The 23,338-nt window shown below is 39.5% G+C and overlaps 1 protein-coding gene across 1 annotated transcript in view; it reads right to left on the bottom strand.

The window, feature by feature from the left end:
• TRHDE (thyrotropin releasing hormone degrading enzyme) overlaps nucleotides 1-23,338 on the bottom strand; it is a 372,234-nt gene that overhangs the window by 338,105 nt on the left and 10,791 nt on the right. Inside the window, exon 2 of the mRNA XM_047743059.1 lies at nucleotides 20,869-21,142. Coding sequence (XP_047599015.1) covers nucleotides 20,869-21,142 — 274 coding nt within the window. The remainder of the gene's footprint in view (nucleotides 1-20,868; nucleotides 21,143-23,338) is intronic.

Here is a 23,338-nt window from a genome sequence, read left to right as displayed (position 1 = left end):
CTGCTTTTTTTTTTTCTCCTTAGCACATATCACCACCTCATATATTATGAATTCTATTTTCTTGTCAATCTCTACCCCACTGAAATAGAATGTAGGCTCCATGAAGCTCTGCCCGTTTTATTCACTGTGGGGTCCCCCTAGTACCTAGAACTGTGCTAGGATATGTGAAAATTCCAGTAAATATTTGTTGAGTGAACATTACTGGTTGACTAAAGGAATGAAATTATGATATCTATAGAGAGAAGAAGGCATATCTTGTTGGCTACAGCTGAAATATGTACATTTACTACATCTAATACTATTGCCAAGTTGTTTAATGTAAATTTAAAACAAATGAGGAATTAAGGCAAAAGTCTGTTTGATGTGATTGAGTACTGGAATTATGTGTATCATAAAAAGGTTTCCTACCCTCCCCAATTTTTTTTTTAAGATTTTATTCATTTATTTGACACACAGAGAGAGAGATCACAAGTAGGCAGAGAGTTAGGCAGAGAGAGAGAGAGGGAAGCAAGCTCCCCGCTGAGCAGAGAGCCCGATGTGGGGCTCGATCCCAGGACCCTGAGACCATGATCTAAGCTGAAGGCAGAGGCTTAACCCACTGAGCCACCCAGGCGCCCCCTACCCTCCCCAATTTAACAATGCTAGTATTATGCAGATTTTCCAAAAGCCCAGCATGTACTAGGCTGTGATTTACAGAAAAAGTATGCTTAATACATCATTACTTTCTTACATGGAATCAAAAACTAATGAGGGAATTAATAAATACTGTCCTCTAGCTTGTTTTCAGTGAAAACTATGGGTATGGGAAACATTTTTAAGAAACAGACGTGAATAGGGGTGCCTGAGTGGCATATATTTTAAGCATCTGCCTTTGGCTCAGACCATGATCCCGGGCTCCTGGGATCAAGTCCCTTGTCAGTCTCTCTGTTTAGCAGGGAGCCTTCTTATCCCTCTCTTTCTGCCTCCCTCTCTCTCTGCCTGCCACTCCCCCTGCTCTCACTCTCCCTCTCTGTGAAATAAATAAATTCTCAAAATAAGAGAGAGAGAGAAATAGATGTGAATAATTTCTACTTTATCTTACAAAACATTAGATTGTAATCTAATCTCATAAGTTTTTTTGAGAAAACCAAGAGTTTCAATTGGGTATCCATCAGCAGAACAAGGTCTCATGAGGCAGGTGGAGGGGGAAAAGGGGAGGACCGAAGAACCCAAGCTGCACAAAATCTGTCTTAGGAGTAGCAACTCTCACTAGGAGTGACCTTGTAAGATTGACTTGTTTGGACAACTGAGCTGTACATCCACAGGGGCTAAGAAGTAATAATAGCCAAGGCAAAGGAAAGCAGAACACCAAGAGAGAAATCCAGGAGTGCCTTCCAAGATTTGGAGCATGAAGAGGGGTAATAAGCTATGTTCAAGGAGAAGAAAGGAGTTTAAGGCACAGAATCAGTAGAACCAGTAAAATTACTGGAGAAAATGACCTACTCTTGTCAAACTGTACCTCCTCATTCAGACAGATCCTGTACCTTCAATAATAAAATCTCATCACTCTGGGGTTTTTTACCTAGATTGGGATTGGTCCCATATAGTCAACCAGAAAGAGATTCCTTCTCTAGTCCCAGATACATCCTGATACAACTATCCTCAAACAGTTAGAAGCTACCCTACTGAAAATATTACGACCTATGACTGAGGAGGCAAATGACTCTGTAGCCAATATCCTCCTGGATGCTTAATCACTATTTGGTGATTAATTGTTTGGCTTCTCATCAATGGCAATTTATACCTCTATGATTGCTTTTGTAAAAGTCACACCATGAGCACCAACAATGTCCCAACATCTTTCTCAGTAATTACCCATGATGATTGGCCTGGAGTCTTTCAAAGGGGTTTAGAATAGATAAATTGTTGAAAACGACTTCACTTAATTTGTGGAATGAGAGTTTATTACTTTTATTATTTCCTAATGAGAATGCCACATGTCAACTTTAAAATTTTGTCAGAACGGTTCAGTTGTTATGGAGGGGGTTAGGTACTCTTGAATAAAAAATAACAAAAAAAAAAATTCAATGATATAATACTCATGAGACTATCTCCCAGGAATAAGGGCTTTTATTGTTTTTGAAATTTTATTAGGGTCTCTCCTTTTTTGGTGGATTATCCTAATTAAAAAAATCAATCTCGATCTCTCAGAATATTCATCCAACCCCAGAACGAGATGACAGACACATGATATATTAAGACTGATTTCTGCTCTTCTACAACCCCATACAACTACCTGTAGAGGAAATACCTCCTTAAAAAAACCAGTTCACTTAGTGTATAATCAAACTGGTTCAGTCAGTGTGTAATCCAGATCAGTGTTACTGGGAATCCAAAGAAATTTAAGGAAAGACTCTCGAGGCAAATAACCATCTCAGGGACACATCTAGCTATAAGGAACTCATTATTAACCTCTTGACTAAGGCAGACTGCCTAAGACTTCTAAGAGGTTGCCATTTGTGTCACCTCAAGATAATGAATAAGATTAACCAGGTATTTCTCTATTTAATTCATGAACTAGCTATCATGCAGAGAGAGGTACATATATTTATATAAATCCAAACAAAATTTTCTATAAATCATACCCTGGTAGGATCACTACAACTCCAATATTTCCTAATATTTCTATATGAGCCCCTTGATCATTGAGCCCTATATACTGGAAGCAATGCCAAACTTACTAAATAAAATCAGGCTCTCTCTGCAGCCACCCTATCTTACGGTGATATTTCCTTTCCCCAATTAGAATAAAAATGACAAGGAGACATTAAGTTTAAAATGCACAGTAGTGGGACGCCTGGGTGGCAGTTGGTTAAGCAGCTGCCTTCGGCTCAGGTCATGATCCCAGCGTCCTGGGATCGAGTCCCACATCGGGCTCCTTGCTCATCTGGGAGCCTGCTTCTCCCTCTGCCTCTGCCTGCCATTCTGTCTGCCTGTGCTTGCTCTCTCTCCCTCTCTCTCTCTCTGACAAATAAATAAATAAATAAAATCTTTAAAATGCACAGTAGTAAAATTGCAACAAAAGCTGAAGGATAAAGGAATACTGACATTCCCATTACCTATAAGGACCAAATATGTTTTATATCTAAATCTGAAGAATCCAAAAACTGTAACTAAGAGCTTCATTGAAGGCAATAGAGGCAGTGCAATTAGATTGTCTCATGGGAAATGTTTGTAGAACCAGATAGAACCTGTTTAGTATTTTAGCTCTAACATCCACCAACTACGTGACAATGACGGAGTTGTTAAGCCCTTTGAGATCCCTCTCCCTACCTAAAAAAAATAGGGATAATGACAGCAGCAATATCACATAGCTACTTTTCACTGCTCCGGACACACGCTTCATGTTTGCTAAGTGTCTAATGTTATTGCGTTTTAATGATAATATTCTGTGGCAAGGACTGCTAATTGTCTACCAATGTCCAATCCCTGTGCTCTTTACTTTTAGAACCCCACATTTTCATCTCAACACATGACTTTATAGAATAGACTATACTTCCCAACAGCCTTTCCACCTGGGTGTGTGTAGCAAGTAAGAAAACTGAAGTCAATGAAAGCAATTTTTTTTAGTGCTTTATATGTGACAGAATGACCAAAGATCATCCAGATAGCATGGGAAGAAAACCTTTTGTCCATGGTCCTGATTCAGGAATGTACATCAGAGCATTTTAAAGATTTTATTTATTTATTTGACAGAGAGATCACAAGCAGGCAGAGAGGCAGGTAGAGAGAGAGGAGGAAGCAGGCTCCCTGCTGAGCATAGAGCCCGATGTGGGGCTCGATTCCAGGACTCCGAGATCATGACCTGAGCCGAAGGCAGCGGCTTAACCCACTGAGCCACCCAGGCGCCCCAAGAGCATTTTAATATACTCCCAAAGCCAAGACCCTCGGCCTGAAGGTTCAGGTTCAGCAAGCCTAGAGTAGTGCCCAGAAATGTGAATCTGAGAAACAGTTACTAGGTGATTCAGATACGCACCTGTACTTTAAGGACCATGGCTGTAAAGCCTCTGTGAAGTTCCACACATCAGGAATATGAAAAGTTCCATACATCTGGAAACTCCTCAAACAGAACAACATTCGCACTATCCTAAAACAGCCGAACGATACCTGAGTGCAGAACACAATATAAAAGTGCCTTCTCATGTGTTCTTTCTGCATGATGAGCTTACGCTCTTTAATTATGAAAACCTTTGTCTCTTAATCCTTCTGTTTCCCAACCAGAACGTCAAACTCCCTAACAATGAGCTCTAGATTACCTCCCAGGGCCTTTGCGTGCACACTGATCTGCAGAAGCAAGTGGGTATCAGTAAGTGAAATGAGTCTGGATGAGTCCTCTGTCGCCTCTTGAACACATGGAGCAGGCTGGCTGCACACTTCCAGACGGAGTCCCCTCCATTCCTTCAAATGGGGTCATCAACCCCCAGTGATTCTCAATCAAGGGTGATTTTGCCAGGGCACATCTGACACCATCTGTGTCACAACAGGGGGGACCACCAGCATCTAGCATGTGGAGCCCAGGGGTGCTGCAAATGACCTCGTAATGCACAGGAACAGAGCCTCACAACAAAGAAATATCCAGTCCAAACTCAACAGCGTCAAGGATGGAGAAACTGTTCCAAAGGGAGTTGAAAGAAACCCCTTCCCCTATAGATCTGTGGTTAGAATACCCAAAACACACAAGGTGTAAGAAGCATCTGATCCAGAAAATAAGCTCCATGAAGAGAGAAGCCTTGTTCCTCGTGCACACACCCCTGCAGGGGCAGACTTCAGTCTTAACGTCTGTGTGAGCGTACAGCAGGAACAGAGAGGAACGCAGGCTTTGCAGTCAGACCAACTGAACTCAAGCCCCGGCTTCAGCATTTAATACTGTGGTACAACAGACAAGGTACGCCATCTCTCGGAGCTGTTTATCCACTTATCTGTCAATGAAAATTCTTAATCACATTGTTCTAAAGATTAAATTAGATAATCCATGTAAGGTTCTTAGAACAGTAACTGACACGTAATGTGGGATTAATAAAATAATGCTATTATAAAATGAAATAACTAATCTGATGAATGAAAGATTTTCCAATGTCCAATAGTGCAGAAAATCTCCTCCTTTCCATCTTTTAACCTACAATCCCCTACCCTCCCCCCCCACCCTTAACTGTAACCTGATAACTAACAGGATATCACTTCATTTTTTATATGTGGACATAGGATAATAGACACAGACACGTCTTTGTTCAATTCTGGTTTAATTCTCCATGTCTTCAAATAGCTTTCTTTCCCTGATTTCCTCCTGAGAGCAATTCTTCCACACACCTAAGAGTCCATCTTCCCCCAGGCGAGAGAAGCATAGTAAAACATCCCTCACACCCATCTCACTTCCTCTAACGATAAGGTTATAAGTCACTTGCATGATGCTGGTAATCACGGGAAAAATAAACATTACAAATTTTGCAGCACTTTTCACAGTGCCATTATGCTGGGGTGTTTGAGATGAAATAGCAGTGGTTCTTGTCTCCCCCGCTAAACAATCCTCCTTCACAGACCGTCATTTTTAAGGCGTTTGCACAAAGTTCCCATGTTAACCTTCTGTGCTCTTCCTTCCCACGCCCCAATCAGCCTGCTTACTACTGAGACACAAGCAGTCTCTCTTCTGTAGAGGTGGCCATTGCCTGAGCATCCTTCTGGGTCCAGCACTCTATTTCTTTAAGCTTTTCAGCAGCATTAGAAGGCATATGTTGTTAATCCTGTTCTATAGAAGAGACTGTAGCTCCAGTTAAGAAACCTGCCCTAGTAAATGGGGGGAATCCAAAATCCAACCCTGAGTGCCAAATACCAATGTTACCTCCACCACGTTTCTTTTCCCAGCCTGCACTTGACTCCCCACAGCCTCCCAGAAAACACACATCACAGGAGAGAATCCCTTCACTCTCCGGCGATGTTTTACACAGGACTATTCTACATGCTTGCTGCTCACACTGCTTCTCCCAAAGGGAAAGGAAGGCAAAAGGACTGTCTCCACCAGGAGCCTCTCTAATATTTCCACAGAGGTCCTTCTGATGGAAGTTCTCATCGTCTAATGAATAACTGGATTAAAAAAAAAAAGAAGAAGAAGAACACTCTCCCACTCAGACAAAGTGATCCCGTTTCAAACGATTATTTTTCTCCATGTGAAATGCTGAGACACACTTCTGCATTAATTCCAAGCATGTGTACAGATAACCCAACTTTCAGCCTGACTTGCCATTTAAAAGATTTACATCATCAGAGAGACATGTATAATAAATTTGTCATAAAAAAAAAAAAAAAGAACTCTGTGTTTCTTCATTTTCTTTCACTGGCACGATAGGAGTGTGTCACGTTAAGTTGGAGGGGAAGAAAGAATGAAATGCATCACTCTGGCCAGTCCTCAGCCTGAATCTGAGCTCTACGGGAAAGAGAGAAGGTGAGAGAGCAAGCGAAAGAAAGCAGGGGAAAACTACCGGAAATCAGGGCACACTACTGATACACCATCCTCTCGGTCAAGCAACCTAAAACTCTGAGGTTCTCTGATTCACTTTTATTTATTCCTTTGTCACCCAAACCAAGACACTCATTAAAGCTTTTTGATTTTTCTTCCAAATGTGTCTCCTATCATCTATGCTTCAAATAGTTACTGAGTGACTACTGTGAGCAAGGAACTGCTTGCTACACACCATGGAGGATACAGTATATGCTATACATATCATTTCTGTGAGCAGCCCCAGCATGTGTGTGTGCGAGTGCATGTGTGTGATTACATGTATCAAATAGTACATGCGTGTGTTCGTCACTGACAACAGCTCTTACAGATATTGCAATCTAGTGAGAGAAGATGTGCAGGAAACAACAAAATGAATTCATTAAGACAATGATCCAAAGAGAATTTACAGCTGAAGGGCAATTACAGTTCAAGGAAGGGAAGGAATCTAGCTGGGCAAGGCTTTGTGGAGGCTGTGAAACCTAAAACCACCTAGAAGAACAGGTATTCCCTTAAACAGTTAAGCTAGTGTAATTCATCCTTGTTACGCCAATGTTCTTTAAAATTTCAACTCAGTAATTGAAGCACAGTATTTATGGGGTATTTTTTTAAAGATATTAATTATTTATTTGAGAGAGAGCACAAGCAAGGGGAAGGACAGAGGGACAAGCAGACTCCCCACTGAGTAGGGAGCCCAATGTGGGACTCGATCCCAGGACCCTGGGATCATAACCTGAGCCGAAGAGAGACACTTAACCAACTGAGACACCCAGGCGTCCCTCACAGAGTTATGCTGAGAAAAAGTTTCACTGTCATGTAAAAAACACAGATAGACAGTTGCTGTATTTGCCTTTTCAAGGTCTAAATCTTCATTATCCATGCTCAGTCATGACCTTGGGATGGGGGATGCTTCCAAAACTGCAGGCTTCCTCACCCTCTAAAATTTTTCGCACAGGTCTTCAAAGATGACTACTTCTTAAACTTCACATTTATTATGTCATTTCCTTACCCTTTGGGGGTCCTTATTTTTTTCCATTTCTGATCTAAACTAGTCTCTTTGACCCCACTCTACCTATTTAATTTCATTTCCCACAATGCCACCTTGCATCTTCCCTGGGATCCAGCCTGGTTGAATACAAGCTTGGGAACTCAGCTGCCTGGGTTTGGATGCTGGCTCTGCCACTGTGAGCCACATGACCATGGGCAAGTTCAGCAGTCATCTCCCTGTGCCTCACTTCCTCATCTAGAAAATGGGAATAATAATTGTTGAAGTATTAAATGAAATGATACTTAGAACAGTGCCCAGCAGCTAGTCAGAACTCCATAAGGGATATCTCTGTTTATCTGCTGCTTTTGCTTATAGGATATACTTTCTCCTTTCTTGTTAATGGCATACTGTTTTTCCTTTGAAAAACTACCACTCTGCCCTGAGAGGTACGTTGATGAAGGAACCCAAGTATCTTCATCATCCCAAAAGTGGACACTCTATTCAGGCAAAAGAAATTGCTCTTTCTCCTGCGAATTTGAAGACAAAAGCTAAAACAATCTGATGACAGTGCCCTGAGAAGTTTCTTCATTGGTATGCCATCCAGATCCTCAAACTATCCTTCTCAAGACCTAATTATTTAATTCTTCATTTCTGTGAGCTGTCCAGAATCTACCATTGATTTTCTCTTTTGCTTAAGTTTTCCTGAGATGCTTTCAGATATTTGGGACCAACTGCCTGATATTTTAATCTTCGCAATCTGAAGAAAACCCCAATCTCATTCCTTCCTTGGACATTTCTCTTCACCTCACAAAGAGGCTCTCTAATTTACTTTCCGCCTACCCATATCCACCCATCCCTCAGGACCCAATGCTTTTCAATAATTATCTATGCCCTCATTGATTTCTTTCTCTGTTCTTCAACATCTAGCATACCACTGAATTTTACGTTTCCTTTATAAACTAGTGCCTTTTGTACCATCCAGTGCCTTTTGTATGGTTGAGAGTTTATCTTGTCTCATCAACTGGTTTCTAAATCCTTGGGAAACAAAATCTATACCTTATGCATCGGTATATGTATAGTATTTAACATGGTGCTAAGTCCAGAGATGACACCGGGTATCTATTAGCTTACTAATTAAGGTTAATCCGAAAAGTTTAGGATTTTTCCTCTCCTTGCCACTTGAAGTCTTATAAGTAAGTGAACTTCTTATGAACTCTGCTCAGTCTCTTCTCTCATTGATCTTAAGTGTGCCATAATTTTCCAAATATCCATAGTTCATTATTGAACACAGTTGCTCAATACATATTTGTGAATGGATAAAGAAATGCTTTCTATGATTTTTAAGAAATATAACAAGAAATAAGTCATTCTCAGTGCCGTGTGAATAGTACATACGGGTAATGATTGGCTTTAGGCATTCACCAGTTCCTCCCCAAATCAAACCTAATCAAAAAGCAGCACTCACAGACCCAGTGAATTTCTTTTCTGCCATCTGGTCTGAAAAGAAAGTCAAGAAACATTAAGTAGGTGGCAGTAGCTAAGGACAGGCAGTACTATTAACACTTCTGATGCCTTCTTCCACTCTGAATATTCACTTTAATATATCCAACTGAATATAAAGGCCTTGTAGGCCTTCCTTTGATTCTTTAGCAAAGAATATTTCTCTTTATTTCCTATAAGTTCCATCTCCAGAAATATTAATATACCTCAACTAAATATCCTAGTTAGTCTTCCTAAAAGTTGATTGTAAGTCATATAAGAATAGTCTGATCTGAGTTACATGAACCTTTAGAATATGATTTTGTTTCACCCTTTGTTTTAGATCATAGCTACCCAGAGATTTTTCTCTAGACGGCAGCACATTTTGTGTCTGAGTCTAGATGCAAAAGCTGGGCTACTTTTTCATGTCAGCCACAATCTAAGCAATGGTGCTTGTTTTTCCTACATCCAATTACTGTCTGCTCCTTGATCCTTAGAAAGCTTGATCTAGACTGGCATGGCAGCTTTAATCAAACAGGAAAACAGACCCTGGTCAGCTAAATAATGGAAAAAAGGAAGTGAGAGTCTTTTAGCAACAATGATAAGACATTTTAGATTATCCCCATGCTTCAACAGAAAACTCCTGATATGATCTGAAGCCCTCCCAAGCTCAAATCCTTTTATGGTTCCCTCTGCTTAAAGGATAAAATCAAAACTCCTTAACATAACTTACAAATCCCTTCATGATCTGACCCCTGCATAAATCTCCAACCCCATCTCTTACTATTCTCTCCTCAATATTACACAATATTCTGTCTACCTCTCTTAGATTATAAAGGGTTAGCCAAAACAATCCTTTAAGCACAAGGTGGCTCAGTCGGTTCAGCCTCTGACTCTTGATTTTGGCTCAGGTCATGACATCATGGTTATGGGACAGAGCCCCTCACATCAGGCTCCACACTCAGTGGGGAGACCACTTGAGATTCTCTCTCTCTTCACTCTCTCCTCCTGCCCCTCCCTCCACTCATGCATGCTTACTCTCTCTCTCAAATAAATAAAGAAATCTTTTTAAAGAATGAATCCCTCTTTATAAAAAAATTAAAAATTTAAAAAGTAGAAGTCCTAAAGAACTAGAAAGAAAAAGAATAAGGACTATCAAAAAACAACAGTAATGAATCTGAAGTTAGAAAGAAAGTAGACAGCAAAGAAAATTATGTTATCAGATTATATGCTACTACTTAGATATGTGGGGACCATATCTAAAAGACAACTGAATTGGTAGTGGCCTCTGCTGTGAAAATCCTAGCAGAAAGTCTGGGGAAAAGAAGATCATAGCCAAATCACCCTCCCCTCTCCCAAAAAGAGAAGTGGACCTCGCTATGTACCACACAACCCATCACACACACTATCAAGAATAAACATACTATAGCCATGAATACTCTCTACACTAACTAAATTAGTCTGTTTTGTAGGTTTGCTTTTTTACTTCAAGCTTTTCCTGTAGCTTCTATTAGTCTCCTCAATATGTAGACTCTTAAACCTCAGGACAGTTGATAAATTGTGGATTATATAACGAAACCCATTATCATCCAACACTGAACTCACCATCAGCCCAGGCTAGCCACCAGGGGATGGGTATTTGCTAAAGCACACTCCATTACACCAACATCCCAATGGAAACTTTGGGGCAAGATAGTTCTATAAGTTCTTCCATTAACTAAATTGTGCCTACTCAGTTCACTCCCTCTCTGTTAACACATCCCTCCGGTCTACCACTCCATCCTCTACGTAAGTAATCCTTATTATCAACAGTTCTTATCCCTTACACAAACCCTAGACACCCACTGCTTCGGCCCACATTCTTATCCTTATTTAGATCTGTTCTCATCCACCCTCAGAGCCGGAGCGAAAGACATGAGCACTTTCTCAGCTCCTCAATGGTGACTTTACAGCACTATTCTTCCACTTCCATTAAAATAAACTCTTCTTTAAGAGTTCATGGTTTTCACCAATCCTCTTCCACATCTAGGCATCTAGGTGTTACACTCAAGAATCTGAAGGCTGACATAGTTTTCTTGCCACATTCTCAAGGATTCCCCCTTAGTGTTTCTGATGTTTGTTCCAATATGACCCCACTGTTCTCTGTGCCCTCCATGATTGTCTTCAATCCTCTTCATCCATCCAACTTTGCAATAACAGGCTTAAAACTCCTTCAACTCATCCTGAAATCTGAAACCCCCCCACTCTACCTCAGACCATCTTTCCACCTTACTCCCTTTATCATTCTACTCCTACTTTTTATTCTCATGGTGACTTCTATTTGCCAACTGTCCCAATCCATTTTCCATGAATATCACTCCCAATGTGGGTTCTCTCACCTTTCTGCCTCTCTGGACACCACGGCCTATGATTTCAACAAGGCCTTTATGATCACTCTTTTACTGCTACCCCCTTGACTACTGGCCTTGTGTGCCTCATCAGTCTCCCAGGCTGAATCTCCCCATATCTGTTTTCTCCGTTCCTGGTCCTGGGTTCTTTAAACAGAAAGGTACAAAACAGTGTTGGCTCTATCCCCTATGAAGACAAGCCATTAAACATCAAGTAGTCATTGGCTTCTCTCTGGGATCTTTTTGGTTCTCTTCCTATAGATTCAGCTCTCCCATATCTAAAAGTCACCCACAAGTAGGCTCTGCATAGATTTATTTTCTTATCCCTTCCATAACTAGCACTATTAAAAACAGTCTACAGTCACTGCATGCATTTCTTCACTCTACATTCACTTCTTAGAAAAACTCATGGGTCTGTTCCTCCCACACTAATGAAATTTAAGGAGGTTCATCAATTAAATCATTTTCCTTTTTCAGTTATCAAACTCGTTGGCTCCAATAAACTTGTGACCTAGCCACATAGCTTGCTGACAAGACTGCAGACCCAACTGGATAACCCAAACCTGGCTCAAACTTATCTCTCATGCAGCAGAGGTGAGCTGGGAGCTATAATCCCAAGGCAGGCACCCATAGGACAGCCAGCCTAGGGCCACCTCGCTGGCAAGCCTAACTCTCACCAGCCAATCAATAACACTCAGAAACTTGGCTTTCCTGATAGGGGACAGAGACAATCCCTGATCCTTTAGTATTTAAGGGCCACCCAATTTCCACCCCCCAATACTAGATCCCCCAGAGTCTAGACTCTGTACTGAATTCAGCTCCCTGTTTGGCAGTAAAACTTTTCCCCTCAGTACTCAACTCTCTTTAACAACACTTTTCACCTACATGTTCCTACAGAGTTCCTAAAAACAAATGATATCTGTATTGTAACATTCGCTATTTATAGTTCAATATTAGTTGAACATTTTTCACAAATTTTCATGTCATATATTAATCAAAAGATTTTGGAACACCCCTGGCCTTGTGACTTCTCTAAAGGGAATTCACTCATTTAGATGTTCAATGGACTTTCAATGAGTACCTATCATTTTCTAGGTGCTGGCTCTTACAAAATCTCACAAAGATGAATAAGATATGGCACCATATCTTATTCATATCCAAAAGTTCACAGTCTAGAAGAACAAAAAGTCCAGCAAGAAAGGGCTATGATCAGTGAGATATTGACTATAAGGGATGAGTTTGCAAAACATTCTAGGAGTAGAGAGGAGGAGGATAGCTGTCTCTTATTGGGGTCATCAGGAAGCCTCTATTTATATTCCTAAATTGACTATAATCTAACTCTTTTGTTACTATTTTTCTTTCTCAGTGGACCTTATTATATTGGTAATACAATCTAAACAGAATATCTATTGACAAAAGATCTACTATTAACATGAATTTTTTTCATACTGGAATATATGCTTAGAGCATATTAACCTATACTTGCACATCCCTTGTTAAAATGAGACCTAAGTTTTATTTTCAGTAGGAAATTACATGGAATAATCCCATGTTTTAAGGGTATATATACAATATCACTAGAACTCTAGCATCAGAAATGTGTGTCACGTGTATGCTTGTATACTTTTTCCTTGGTATATTTGTAATATTTATCACTACTATAAATTTTGTGTATCCCTCTTGTTGTAGGCAGTCCACACAATAAAACTAAAAGAAAACATCTGCAGCACTGGTAGTAGATTTTTCCCAGTGTGCCTTCTCTAGAAACTCCTCTTCTTTGCAACAAACCCTCCCATCCATGAGGTGAAGCAGAAGATGCCATGTTCCTATGATGTGACTCCACATGTATACTGTCTAGACACAGTGACCAGAGATGATCACATGACCCATACAGGGACAATCAGTAACACTCCCTATAAGTCTGGGAGTTTCTAAAGGTCATTTTCCTTCTTGGGTCCTCCACGGCAATATACAAAACTTGGGGACTTTTGTTGGTGATATGACACCATGTGAATCAAAGAACAGAAGTCTTTCCACAGTGAGTAAAGCAAAGCAGAAGCAACACTGATGAGGACCTGCCATAGGATTCCCAAGCTTCTCACAGGACTCCAAGCCCCAGGTCTATCCCTGACCTGGGATGCCTTGAGATATCCCAATACCTTCCCGATAAATTTTCCTTTTTGCTTAAGCTCACATTGGGTTTTTGCAACTTTCTAATAAAAGAATACTGACAAATAAAATTTTATATATCCAGTTATAATAGGATGAACAGAATATTTGGGCAGTGTAGACTGTGCAGCCAAGAGAATGGCCAACAAAAATGAAAACCCTTCATTGGTTGTGATAGCCAATTCAGAATACATAGGGAATCTGGAGGAAAGAAACATTCTATGATACCACATTCTTGATTCTTTGCTCAAGGGTCACATTCTTGAGTCTTTGCTCTTCTGCTTCCCCAATGTTTACTTATTCCTATCTTTTGTCCCTCATCAAGTCCTACTGTTTTTTTCTTCTAAAATGCCTTTCATATCCATACAACCTTATCCATTTACACTATAACTACTCTAGTCCAGAGTTTCTCAGGTGAAAAACCTAATCTTAACCCCCAACCCTTCACCCCATTCTCCTCATGTCCACATATTTTCCATGCTTTTCTCAGGCAGATTATAAAAATTACACATGTCATGACTGCAGCTTTTAAATTCTCAGTGGCTCTTATTGTTAACTGAACAAAATCTGAAAATGTAGCCTGGCATCAAGCTCTTTCACAATCTAGTTTCCATCTACCTCTCAAATTTATACATCCCTTCTCCCTTCTAGGATTTCTGAATATATTATTAATTTAATTGTCATCATCAGAGTAAGAACAATGTGTCAGGCACCATGCTTAGGATTTTATTAATATTATCTCCTATAATACATATAACTACTGTGATGGTTTCCAATGAGTCTGCAAATTCTTTGACACTCTTCTCATTGAAAGATGGGGTCTACATTCCCTTTGCTAGAATCTGGGCTGCTCTATTTGTTCCTAATACAGGGCATTAAAAGTGACACTGTTAAACTTTTTAGGCTGGGTAAGATAGCAATTCCTTGCTCAAAGAAAGAGAGGGGGGAAAAGGTGGTGACTAATACCGTCTATGTAACCATTTATAATGGAGTGAACAGGCAGTGTAGGCCCCTTGATAAGCTCACCTTTGGAGGCCTTGGGCACCAGTAATGTGTTTGATGACTTCAGGCCACCAGGCAGCAAAGTAGCTCAGGCTACATGGTGAGACCACCTAAAGGTGCTCCAGATGAGAGCCCCAAATAAGGGGCCAGAAACAGCCAACATCAAGTAAAGACACCTAGTAAAAATGCTCCCAGATGAGTCTGGCCCCCAGCTGTCAAGTCACCCCTGCTGTCAAACCCTCCCAGCTAAGACATTGGACAGCAGAGTCCTCCCCTACTCTGTATTGCCCACACTCAGGGCACACAGAATCCACATGCATAAGAAATGGTTATTTTTTTATTGCTAAGTTTCATAGTGATTTCTAACAATATCAATTGGGGCTACTTTTAGTACATGGAAGTAGGGCATTGGCAGAGCAGAGGCCTTAAAACATGAGGTACTGGCTTTGCGATTGGACTGAGAGTGACAGTAAACAATCCTTGAGAGGACCACATATCTGAAGCTTTATGGGCTTTAAGGAAGCTGCTGGTGACAGTATGAAGGATGTTAAGGTAAATGGTATTGGAAACTAAAGGAAAGGAGTCCTCCATCACACAGTAGAAACAAGTCTGGCAACACTGATGTCTGTAATGCTATGTAAAATAGGAAATATAACTATATTTTCTAGCTCAAAAGACTTTCAAGTAGAATACGGAAAGTGCCACCAACGCCTTCTCTCTAGCCATGAAAAATCCCAAACAGGAGAGATGAGCTTAAGAACAAACTGTCCAGTTTCCAAGCAAAATTTGGAGCTTGAAATTAAAACTCTTCTCCTTCCCAGGCTCTCCAGATGGCAAGAGATTCTCAAAGTAAGAAACGGACTCAGGGAGGAAAATATAGGTCACTGTCAGGAAAAGATGATCTAAAGATGAAGCCAAGGACTCAACTTCAGGAACTGTTAAGACTTCAAATACTTTTTTTTTTTTAAGATTTATTTATTTATTTATTTATTTGTCAGAGAGAGAGAGAGGGAGAGCGAGTGAGCACAGGCAGACAGAATGGCAGGCAGAGGCAGAGGGAGAAGCAGGCTCCCTGACGAGCAAGGAGCCCGATGTGGGACTCGATCCCAGGATGCTGGGATCGTGACCTGAGCTGAAGGCAGCCACTTAACCAACTGAGCCACCCAGGCGTCCCTAGACTTCAAATACCTTTAAAGTGGTGCCCTTCAAACCTTTCCAAACAGATAAAAAGTTTCTAAGGACATTAAGGTTGTGCCTCATAAACCTTCTCTGTTCAGTAACAGAGCACCTAAGAGTGTTATGAGCATTGTTCTACAAAGCCTCACAGTAGACAAAGGCTCATATTAAAGAAACCCAGGGTATAGTATTGTCTAACGGAATGCATGTAACTGGATACACAAAAGGTCCAATTTTTTTTTTAAAATAATTATACATGGGGATGTCTGGATGCCTCAGCTAAGCGTCTACCTTTAGCTTAGGTCATGATCCTAGAGTCCTGTGATGGAGCCCCAATTCAGGTACCCTGCTCAGTGGGGAGTCTGCTTCTCCCTCTGCCCCTCACCCCACTTGTGCTCTCTCTTGTGCTCTCTCATTCTCAAATAAATAAAATCTTTTTTAAAAAATAATAATTATGTCTGTTTTGACTTAAAGCAACAGAACCAATGCAAAATAATAATAATAAGCCTTTGGACCCTTAATTTTTTACAGATAGGAAGCAAGCGGAGAAGGCTATTCCATGGCAAACACAAACTAATTTTTAACTACAAAAGAAAAGATGCCTTAAAAGGCAAAATTAAGAACCCAAGTGATTAAGCACCTGGGTGGCTCAGTGGGTTAAGCCCCTGCCTTTGGCTCAGGTCATGATCTCAGGGTCCTGGGATCGAGTCCCACGTCAGGCTCTCTGCTCAGCAGGGAGCCTGCTTCCCTTCCTCTCTCTCGCCTGCCTCTCTGCCTACTTGTGATCTCTCTCTGTCAAATAAATAAATAAAATCTTTAAAAAAAAAAAAAAAAAGAACCCAAGTGATGGTGCCAAGTGCCAGGAAGGACAAAAGGACAATTTATATGGGACACTATTAAGCCATAATTTTAAAATTGCCAACATGTTCCCACTTGGATTTCAGAACTGCTATGGGCCAACAACTGCTATGTCCTCCCATTTTCTCCATTCTTGAATGGAAAGTCCTTTTGAAACAATCATATTCCCAGCTCAGCATCATCTGTTGTGGGAGAGAAGATAGATAACATGTCCCTTTAGTTAACAGGTCTTCAGAGCAAGGGAACCATGTCCAAGAAATGAAATCCAAATAGTCTCATCAGCACCTAGAGCTAAATCAGATGGTGAGATCCTGGATCTCAGACTTCAGCCTGATGTTGTAATGCAGTTAGACCTACTGGTGAGTATATTTTGTATGTGAGATCAATGTAAATAATTTGCGGCCTGAGAGAAGATGTACTGATTTGAAAACACATCCGCAAATTCACCGACACTCCCTTATCAAGAAGTGGGATATATGCCCTCCTCCGGCAATTCTGAACCAGCCTTAATGACTTACTTGTAACCAGGAGCAGAAGTGATGATGTTTATGACCATAATAACCACACACTATGTCCCGTAGATACCCCATAGATATCCCTACCTTTGTCTTGTCTTAGTAACATTTCCCACCAAGGACTATATGCATACATCATCTGCTTTTCTAAGACCAAACCATCATTCGGGGTCTTAGTAAATCCCATCTACTCCATAAAGCATATCATTAGACTCCAGTCTTAGCAATTTCTCCCTCTTCTAAATGGTTTTGAATTTATTTTCTACAACTTTCATTTCACAATTAGTGAATGCCAGTATCACTAAGACATAATGAGCGAATTCATTGCTTTTCTAACGCAGATTCCTTGGCTACGCTCTTGAATTATGTCCCTAGAATCCAAATGCCTACAGAATGAAAGCAAGTAATACACAACAGTAAATCTGACATGGTGCAAAAGAAAAAAGTGGTCTGAATTAGGTTACACTAGGAAGCAACTGTTTCATGTAAATGGGTCAGCCACCACCCAGCTACAGGACACTGATTTTCTTCATAGCAAATATTACCACCTGATATACATTTATTTGTTTATTGTCACTCTCTCCTCATGAGAATTTAAGTTCCCTGAGAGTAGAGTTGTTGCTTTGTTGGCTGATATATCACCAGAGCCTAGAACAATACCTGACACTCAGTAAGTATTTGCTGAAGGAATAAATGAATGACCAATTGTTGCCACATGGGAATGTGAGCCCAATGTCACAAGTTCTTCCCATTTTTCAAGAGAAGCCAGAAATAAATAATTTTATGTGTAATCTCTCAATTTCTAAATATCGACAATTAATTACAAAAATATTAAGCCATTTTAGGAATGGGTAAACAAAATAGGTCTCCCAGCTTGGATTCCACCTGAAAGAGGCACATGCAATCATTGTACTAGAAGGATCTGAGAGTTTTTTTTTTTTACCTAATTACTTAGAATAGTGCCTAGCAAAGTGCAGAAAACTTGAGAAGTAAATGATGATGCTTCAAATGCACACACTTGAGGCACTATTAGGATTCAGCTGCAAATTATTAAGATTCTACTCTAGTTATACTCTTACAGCTCAAAGAAAACTGTGTCAGCTTCTGCTCCAACATGACCACCTGGACTTCACAAGACTGTCCCCAGCCCCAAGATCCTAAGGCTAAACTTCCACTCCTTCCAGCTGTTAAGAGTTCAGAAATGTGATTCCCATGTGCTCCTCCCCAGTAATAAAGAGGAAACATGATGAAAATAAAAACAGATTGGATATCCAAGGGTGACCAAAAAAAAAAAAAAAAAAAAAAAGAACCAGGTTTTAAACTGTATTTCCACAATTGATAAATAAGGGCTCCCAGGGGCAATTTTGTTTTCCTTTTTATTATCCGTAGCATTTTTAGATTATATCATCTAAGATTTTATTTCAGTTGAACTTTTGATGTTCTCTGGTAGCATGTTTTATCTTTTCTACATAAAAATTATTAAGGAGGAATTTTAAAATATTTACTAACTTGGATTCTTAACCCTAATAAAAGTCAACATCTAATAATTAGAGTGTGTCTGGATTTAAATATAGGTCACTTAGCAACAAGCTTAATTGTGTAGGGCTGAGAACACCTTTAAGATGCTTTAAAGAAAACATACTAGAAAAAGCACTTCCAGTGCTCCCCATGCTGCAAGTTGATGCGCAGCAAGACAGCCATCAACTTTTGAAGACGTCAGAGTAAATGAGATGTCTCGGTGTTCCTTTTCTGTGTGTGGTCCAACATGTATAGCCTTGAAGTATCCATAGGAGACATCAATAAACATCAGAGGAACTCAATATATCAAATGAGTACAAGTCCAGAAGAGCAAAATATCTTCTGGCCCTCCATAGCCAGCATTTAGGACCTAATTTTATGATTATGTAGATTAATTCATTATATACAGTTCTTCAATAATGGCATTCATTTTTTATGCAGGCAGATTTTACTTTTTAAATAGGTGCCACAGTGATTTAAATTGAAAGTAACACTGAGAAAATGTATTGATCCAAACCTATTTTTCAAAATTTAGGTGGTTTTGGACCTAAGAACTTCTTACAGAACAAGAATATAGATTTCTGTTAACTCCTTTTGTTATGTTTGAGCAATGCTGAATACAATGGCCCCGGATAGAGAGAACCAGTACTCAAATTCTTTTACAGACATACAGCTGAAACGATGAAACAGAGTTCCCAGGGCTCAGGGCGGGAAAAAGCCCAAAATTTGGGATCAGACCAACGAAGTTTGTCTTGCAGCTCTACCATTTATTTAACTTTTTGACTCTGGGTAAGTTACTTAATCACTTTAAACCTCAATTTACTTTATTCATCTGGAAAAACAGAATCATAATACCTTACTTTAGGGGCAACATAAAAATTAAAATAGAGGGACGCCTGGGTGGCTCAGTTGGTTAAGCAGCTGCCTTCGGCTCAGGTCATGATCCCAGAGTCCTGGGATCGAGTCCCACATCGGGCTCCTTGCTCATCAGGGAGCCTGCTTCTCCCTCTGCCTCTGCCTGCCATTCTGTCTGCCTGTGCTTGCTCTCTCTCCCTCTCTCTCTCTGACAAATAAATAAATAAAATCTTAAAAAAAAAATTAAAATAGATACATATTTATTGTGTAAGTCACTGAAGTGAGGAGGAAGTTGTTAACTCAGCATGGCGTGACCTGGCCTGACTAGTGCCAATACAATAAACAGCATGCAAAAAAATGCTTAGAACACCATGCTGTCACAAATGATAGTTATCAAAGAACGTCCAATTGCATCTTATTGTAAATTAAATGCAGAGCATGTCTTCTCTAGGCGTCCTATATATCATGCTCCCCTAAGAATGTATTTCTATACACTTCGGTATTACGGGCTAAGAGAAGCTTTATAACCCTACAGAAATTCTAGCACACTGGCAGATGAACTCATGGACAAAAATACACATTGAGCATTGTTGTTAATCAGAAAAATTAAAATGGTTATCTATAGGAAGATAACAGATTTTGATATCTTCACTCAAACCATTCTATTCAGATAAACCACAAAAACATAATTTAAATCAAAAATTAAAATGAAATAACTTAGAGAACGATATCTATAATATAAATCACTTGTGAAATTTTAAAGCACGGCATCTATTATAGAAATATACATACACACACACTTGGTAATTGTATGATAATGTGCACAGAAATGGCAAATATCAAATTCAGGACAATAGTTATCTCTAAAGGAAGAGGTAAGGCAATGAGATCAGGCAGGTGCACACAGAGGGCTTCAATTCTATCCAGTGTCTTTTACTTTCTCAAAAACTAAATTAGACTAGAGCAAAGACGGTAAAATGTTTAGATGCTCTAGAGCTGGCTTGTAGGCTTGTGGAGTTTATTACATTATTCTCTACATTTTCTGGACATTTGAAATATTTCACTATAAAGAGAAGCAGCTTTCCCAGTCCCATAAATAAAAAACAATTTCCCAAAGCAGACAACAGTTGTTTCAGAAATACTCAGAAGCTAAAGAGGGAGGGGATGCTGGGGACAGAGGAGGTAGTGAAAGGGACAAGAGGGGTGGCTATGGAAAAGACACTCCTCTTTGACTCTAGAAACCAGGAAAATAATTTCCCGCCAAGGGTTAACAAAAGAATTTAGCTATGCACGTCTTGAAGAGGATAAAAATGATTCATTCTTAATCCAGAAATAAGATTACTATACAATGCGTACATTATCTAAAAACATATTTAAGTTTAAAATACTTACTGCAACCCCACTCTTGGTGGTAGTTTCTCTGTATGTGAAGTTGCAGATCGCCCAGGCTAAATAATATGTAGACATGAGAGGGGTCTGTGAAAAGTGATCCGTAACCCATCCATCTTCCTCAAACACGGAAGTTTCCACTGGCATATTGGATAAAGATAAATAGGTTGCTTGATGCTTGATGCTAATTTTGAAAGTAGCCTTGTAGATCGGCTCGTCAAAACAAGGAAATGCCTTTCTGGCATGGGTAGGTGAAAACTGAGTGACACCAAGGAATCTGGAAAACAGAAAATGACGTTCTCAATTACTTTTATGGCTTGATAAGCTATGACCATTTTCCATGCTTCTGCCGATAAAATAACATATTTTGCCAAATTGCAAGGTCGTTTCTTCTGTGCCAAACTTAGGTGCATGAATAGCATGAAAGTATAATTTGTATGTATTTCCCCAACAATAAAAATTCTTTGGGGAAGTTTTTATCTCAATTAAAGTAAATCCTCTAAACCCAGACCAGTGCTCTTTAGACAAAACATTACAGTTTACAGAAAAACAATTCATCAGCATCCCATTGGCAAACACTGGAAAACAATAGTTCTCCTTTTTGGTATGCCCTCACTTTCCCCTCTAAATGTATGTAAGTTAATGAAACTAAAATCCAAAATATGTCATCAGATACATGTAGAATATAGACCATCAGTGGGAAACATCTGTGCCCTCAAATTTCAGCTAGATGTGATCTGATTTTGTTAAGGACTTTGAAACCTGACAAACGTTGGTCTAAATTCTGTCTTTGCAACATTCTCAGCCATATCATCTTGGATGACTACTAAATTTCCCTAAGGTTTAGGTGTTCATTGCTTGAAAGGAAATAATCAAGCCTAACTTTTAAAAAGTACTATAAAGCTTAGTGGGGAGAAAGGATACAAAGCACATATCACTGTGAAAGATGAAAAGCAACCATCAGGCAGTTAAGAAATGGCGGCCACTGGTTCACAATGTCTTTAACTTTTCTTGGAGTGGTTTAACACATGTTTATATTGACTAATCCAGAGACTATCAATTTTATGACTCACAATACATATTTATCATACAAATTATAACTTTAGTATTATTGTGTTAATATATGTGTTATATATGTGTTAATACAGGTAATTGTACATAATAAATATATAATAAACATGTCGATGTAGATATAGGTGTATATGTTTCTTTTTTTTTTTAAAGATTTTTATTTATTTATTTGAGAGAGAGACAGTGAGAGAGAGCATGAGTGAGAAGGTCAGAGGGAGAAGCAGACTCCCCATGGAGCTGGGAGCCCGATGCGGGACTCGATCCCGGAACTCCGGGATCATGACCTGAGCCGAAGGCAGTCGTCCAACCAACTGAGCCACCCAGGCGTCCCAGTGTATATGTTTCTATTAAGTATATTTAATGCCTTCAAGTTTTCAGATCAAGCCGCAACACTGCATTTCATTAAAACTAACTAGAAACAACCTCTTCATTCTTCCACAGTTATTACAAATGAAAATACTCAAACACCCTTTTAACTTGAAAAAGAAGGCATCATTTATGAAAACATTCATGATACAAATCAATTTAAACTTTTCTGATAATATTAGTTACAAAACTCAATACAAGGCAAGTCAACATCAGACCTTTCATAAAACATGACTGAGCACTGAAGTCATTTCTTTAAAAGACTCTTTCCCCCAGAAGTAGTTCTGCCACCACTCCCCTCCTCATCACCCACAATGTTCCTGGTCAATCTAACATGGCACCCTTTCCCACTGAGCTCAAACCTGGCCTCAAAATTATCATCAGCATAACAACCAGGCAGCTGCTAGCAATCAATAGGAGTTGACATATACATTGAATCTTACTGGCTATCCCTGGCTCATACCATCAGATGTAAATGCTTATACCTTTTTAACATTATGAAGCTTACATTTATCCTTGAGAGTCTACTTTTTTAAAAGTTCATTTTGAAACAGAGAAAAATAAGACATTCTAAAGATTAACTGTATACTTACTCTTGGAAAGAGGATTTTGGGGGGTTATCTTGAAAAGAGTACTGGGTTGCCACATACCAGGCTTGGGTAACTGCTAGAGCCTATTTTTTCATTAGTAGAAAGAAAATAATAATGCTTTCTATGCTTTCCTTCCAAAGCTGTCGAGATGATAAAATGATATAATATATGGGAAAGAAGTCTTAACTACAAATCTTCAGACAAATAAAAGGTTAAAGTTGGAAGCAATCTTAGGAATAAACTGTCCTCTCTCATAAATTTCTAAAATGAAAAAGTAATTCCAGTAGGGTTAAGTGATTTGTCCTAAGTTACACTAGCAATTAGCACAAAGCTGGGTCTAGAAGTCAGTTTCTGCATCTGAGTAAAAAGTTATTATATTTCAAGAACAGTAAAATAATCTTTAGCCATAATTTATAAACAATGTTTTAATTTGACTATTGGTAATA

This window comes from Lutra lutra, chromosome 8 (assembly GCF_902655055.1).
Source record: "Lutra lutra chromosome 8, mLutLut1.2, whole genome shotgun sequence".
NCBI classification, from domain to species: Eukaryota; Metazoa; Chordata; class Mammalia; order Carnivora; family Mustelidae; genus Lutra; species Lutra lutra.
Note: the sequence above shows the minus strand (reverse complement) of the source record. Positions and strands in the feature narration are given on the sequence as shown.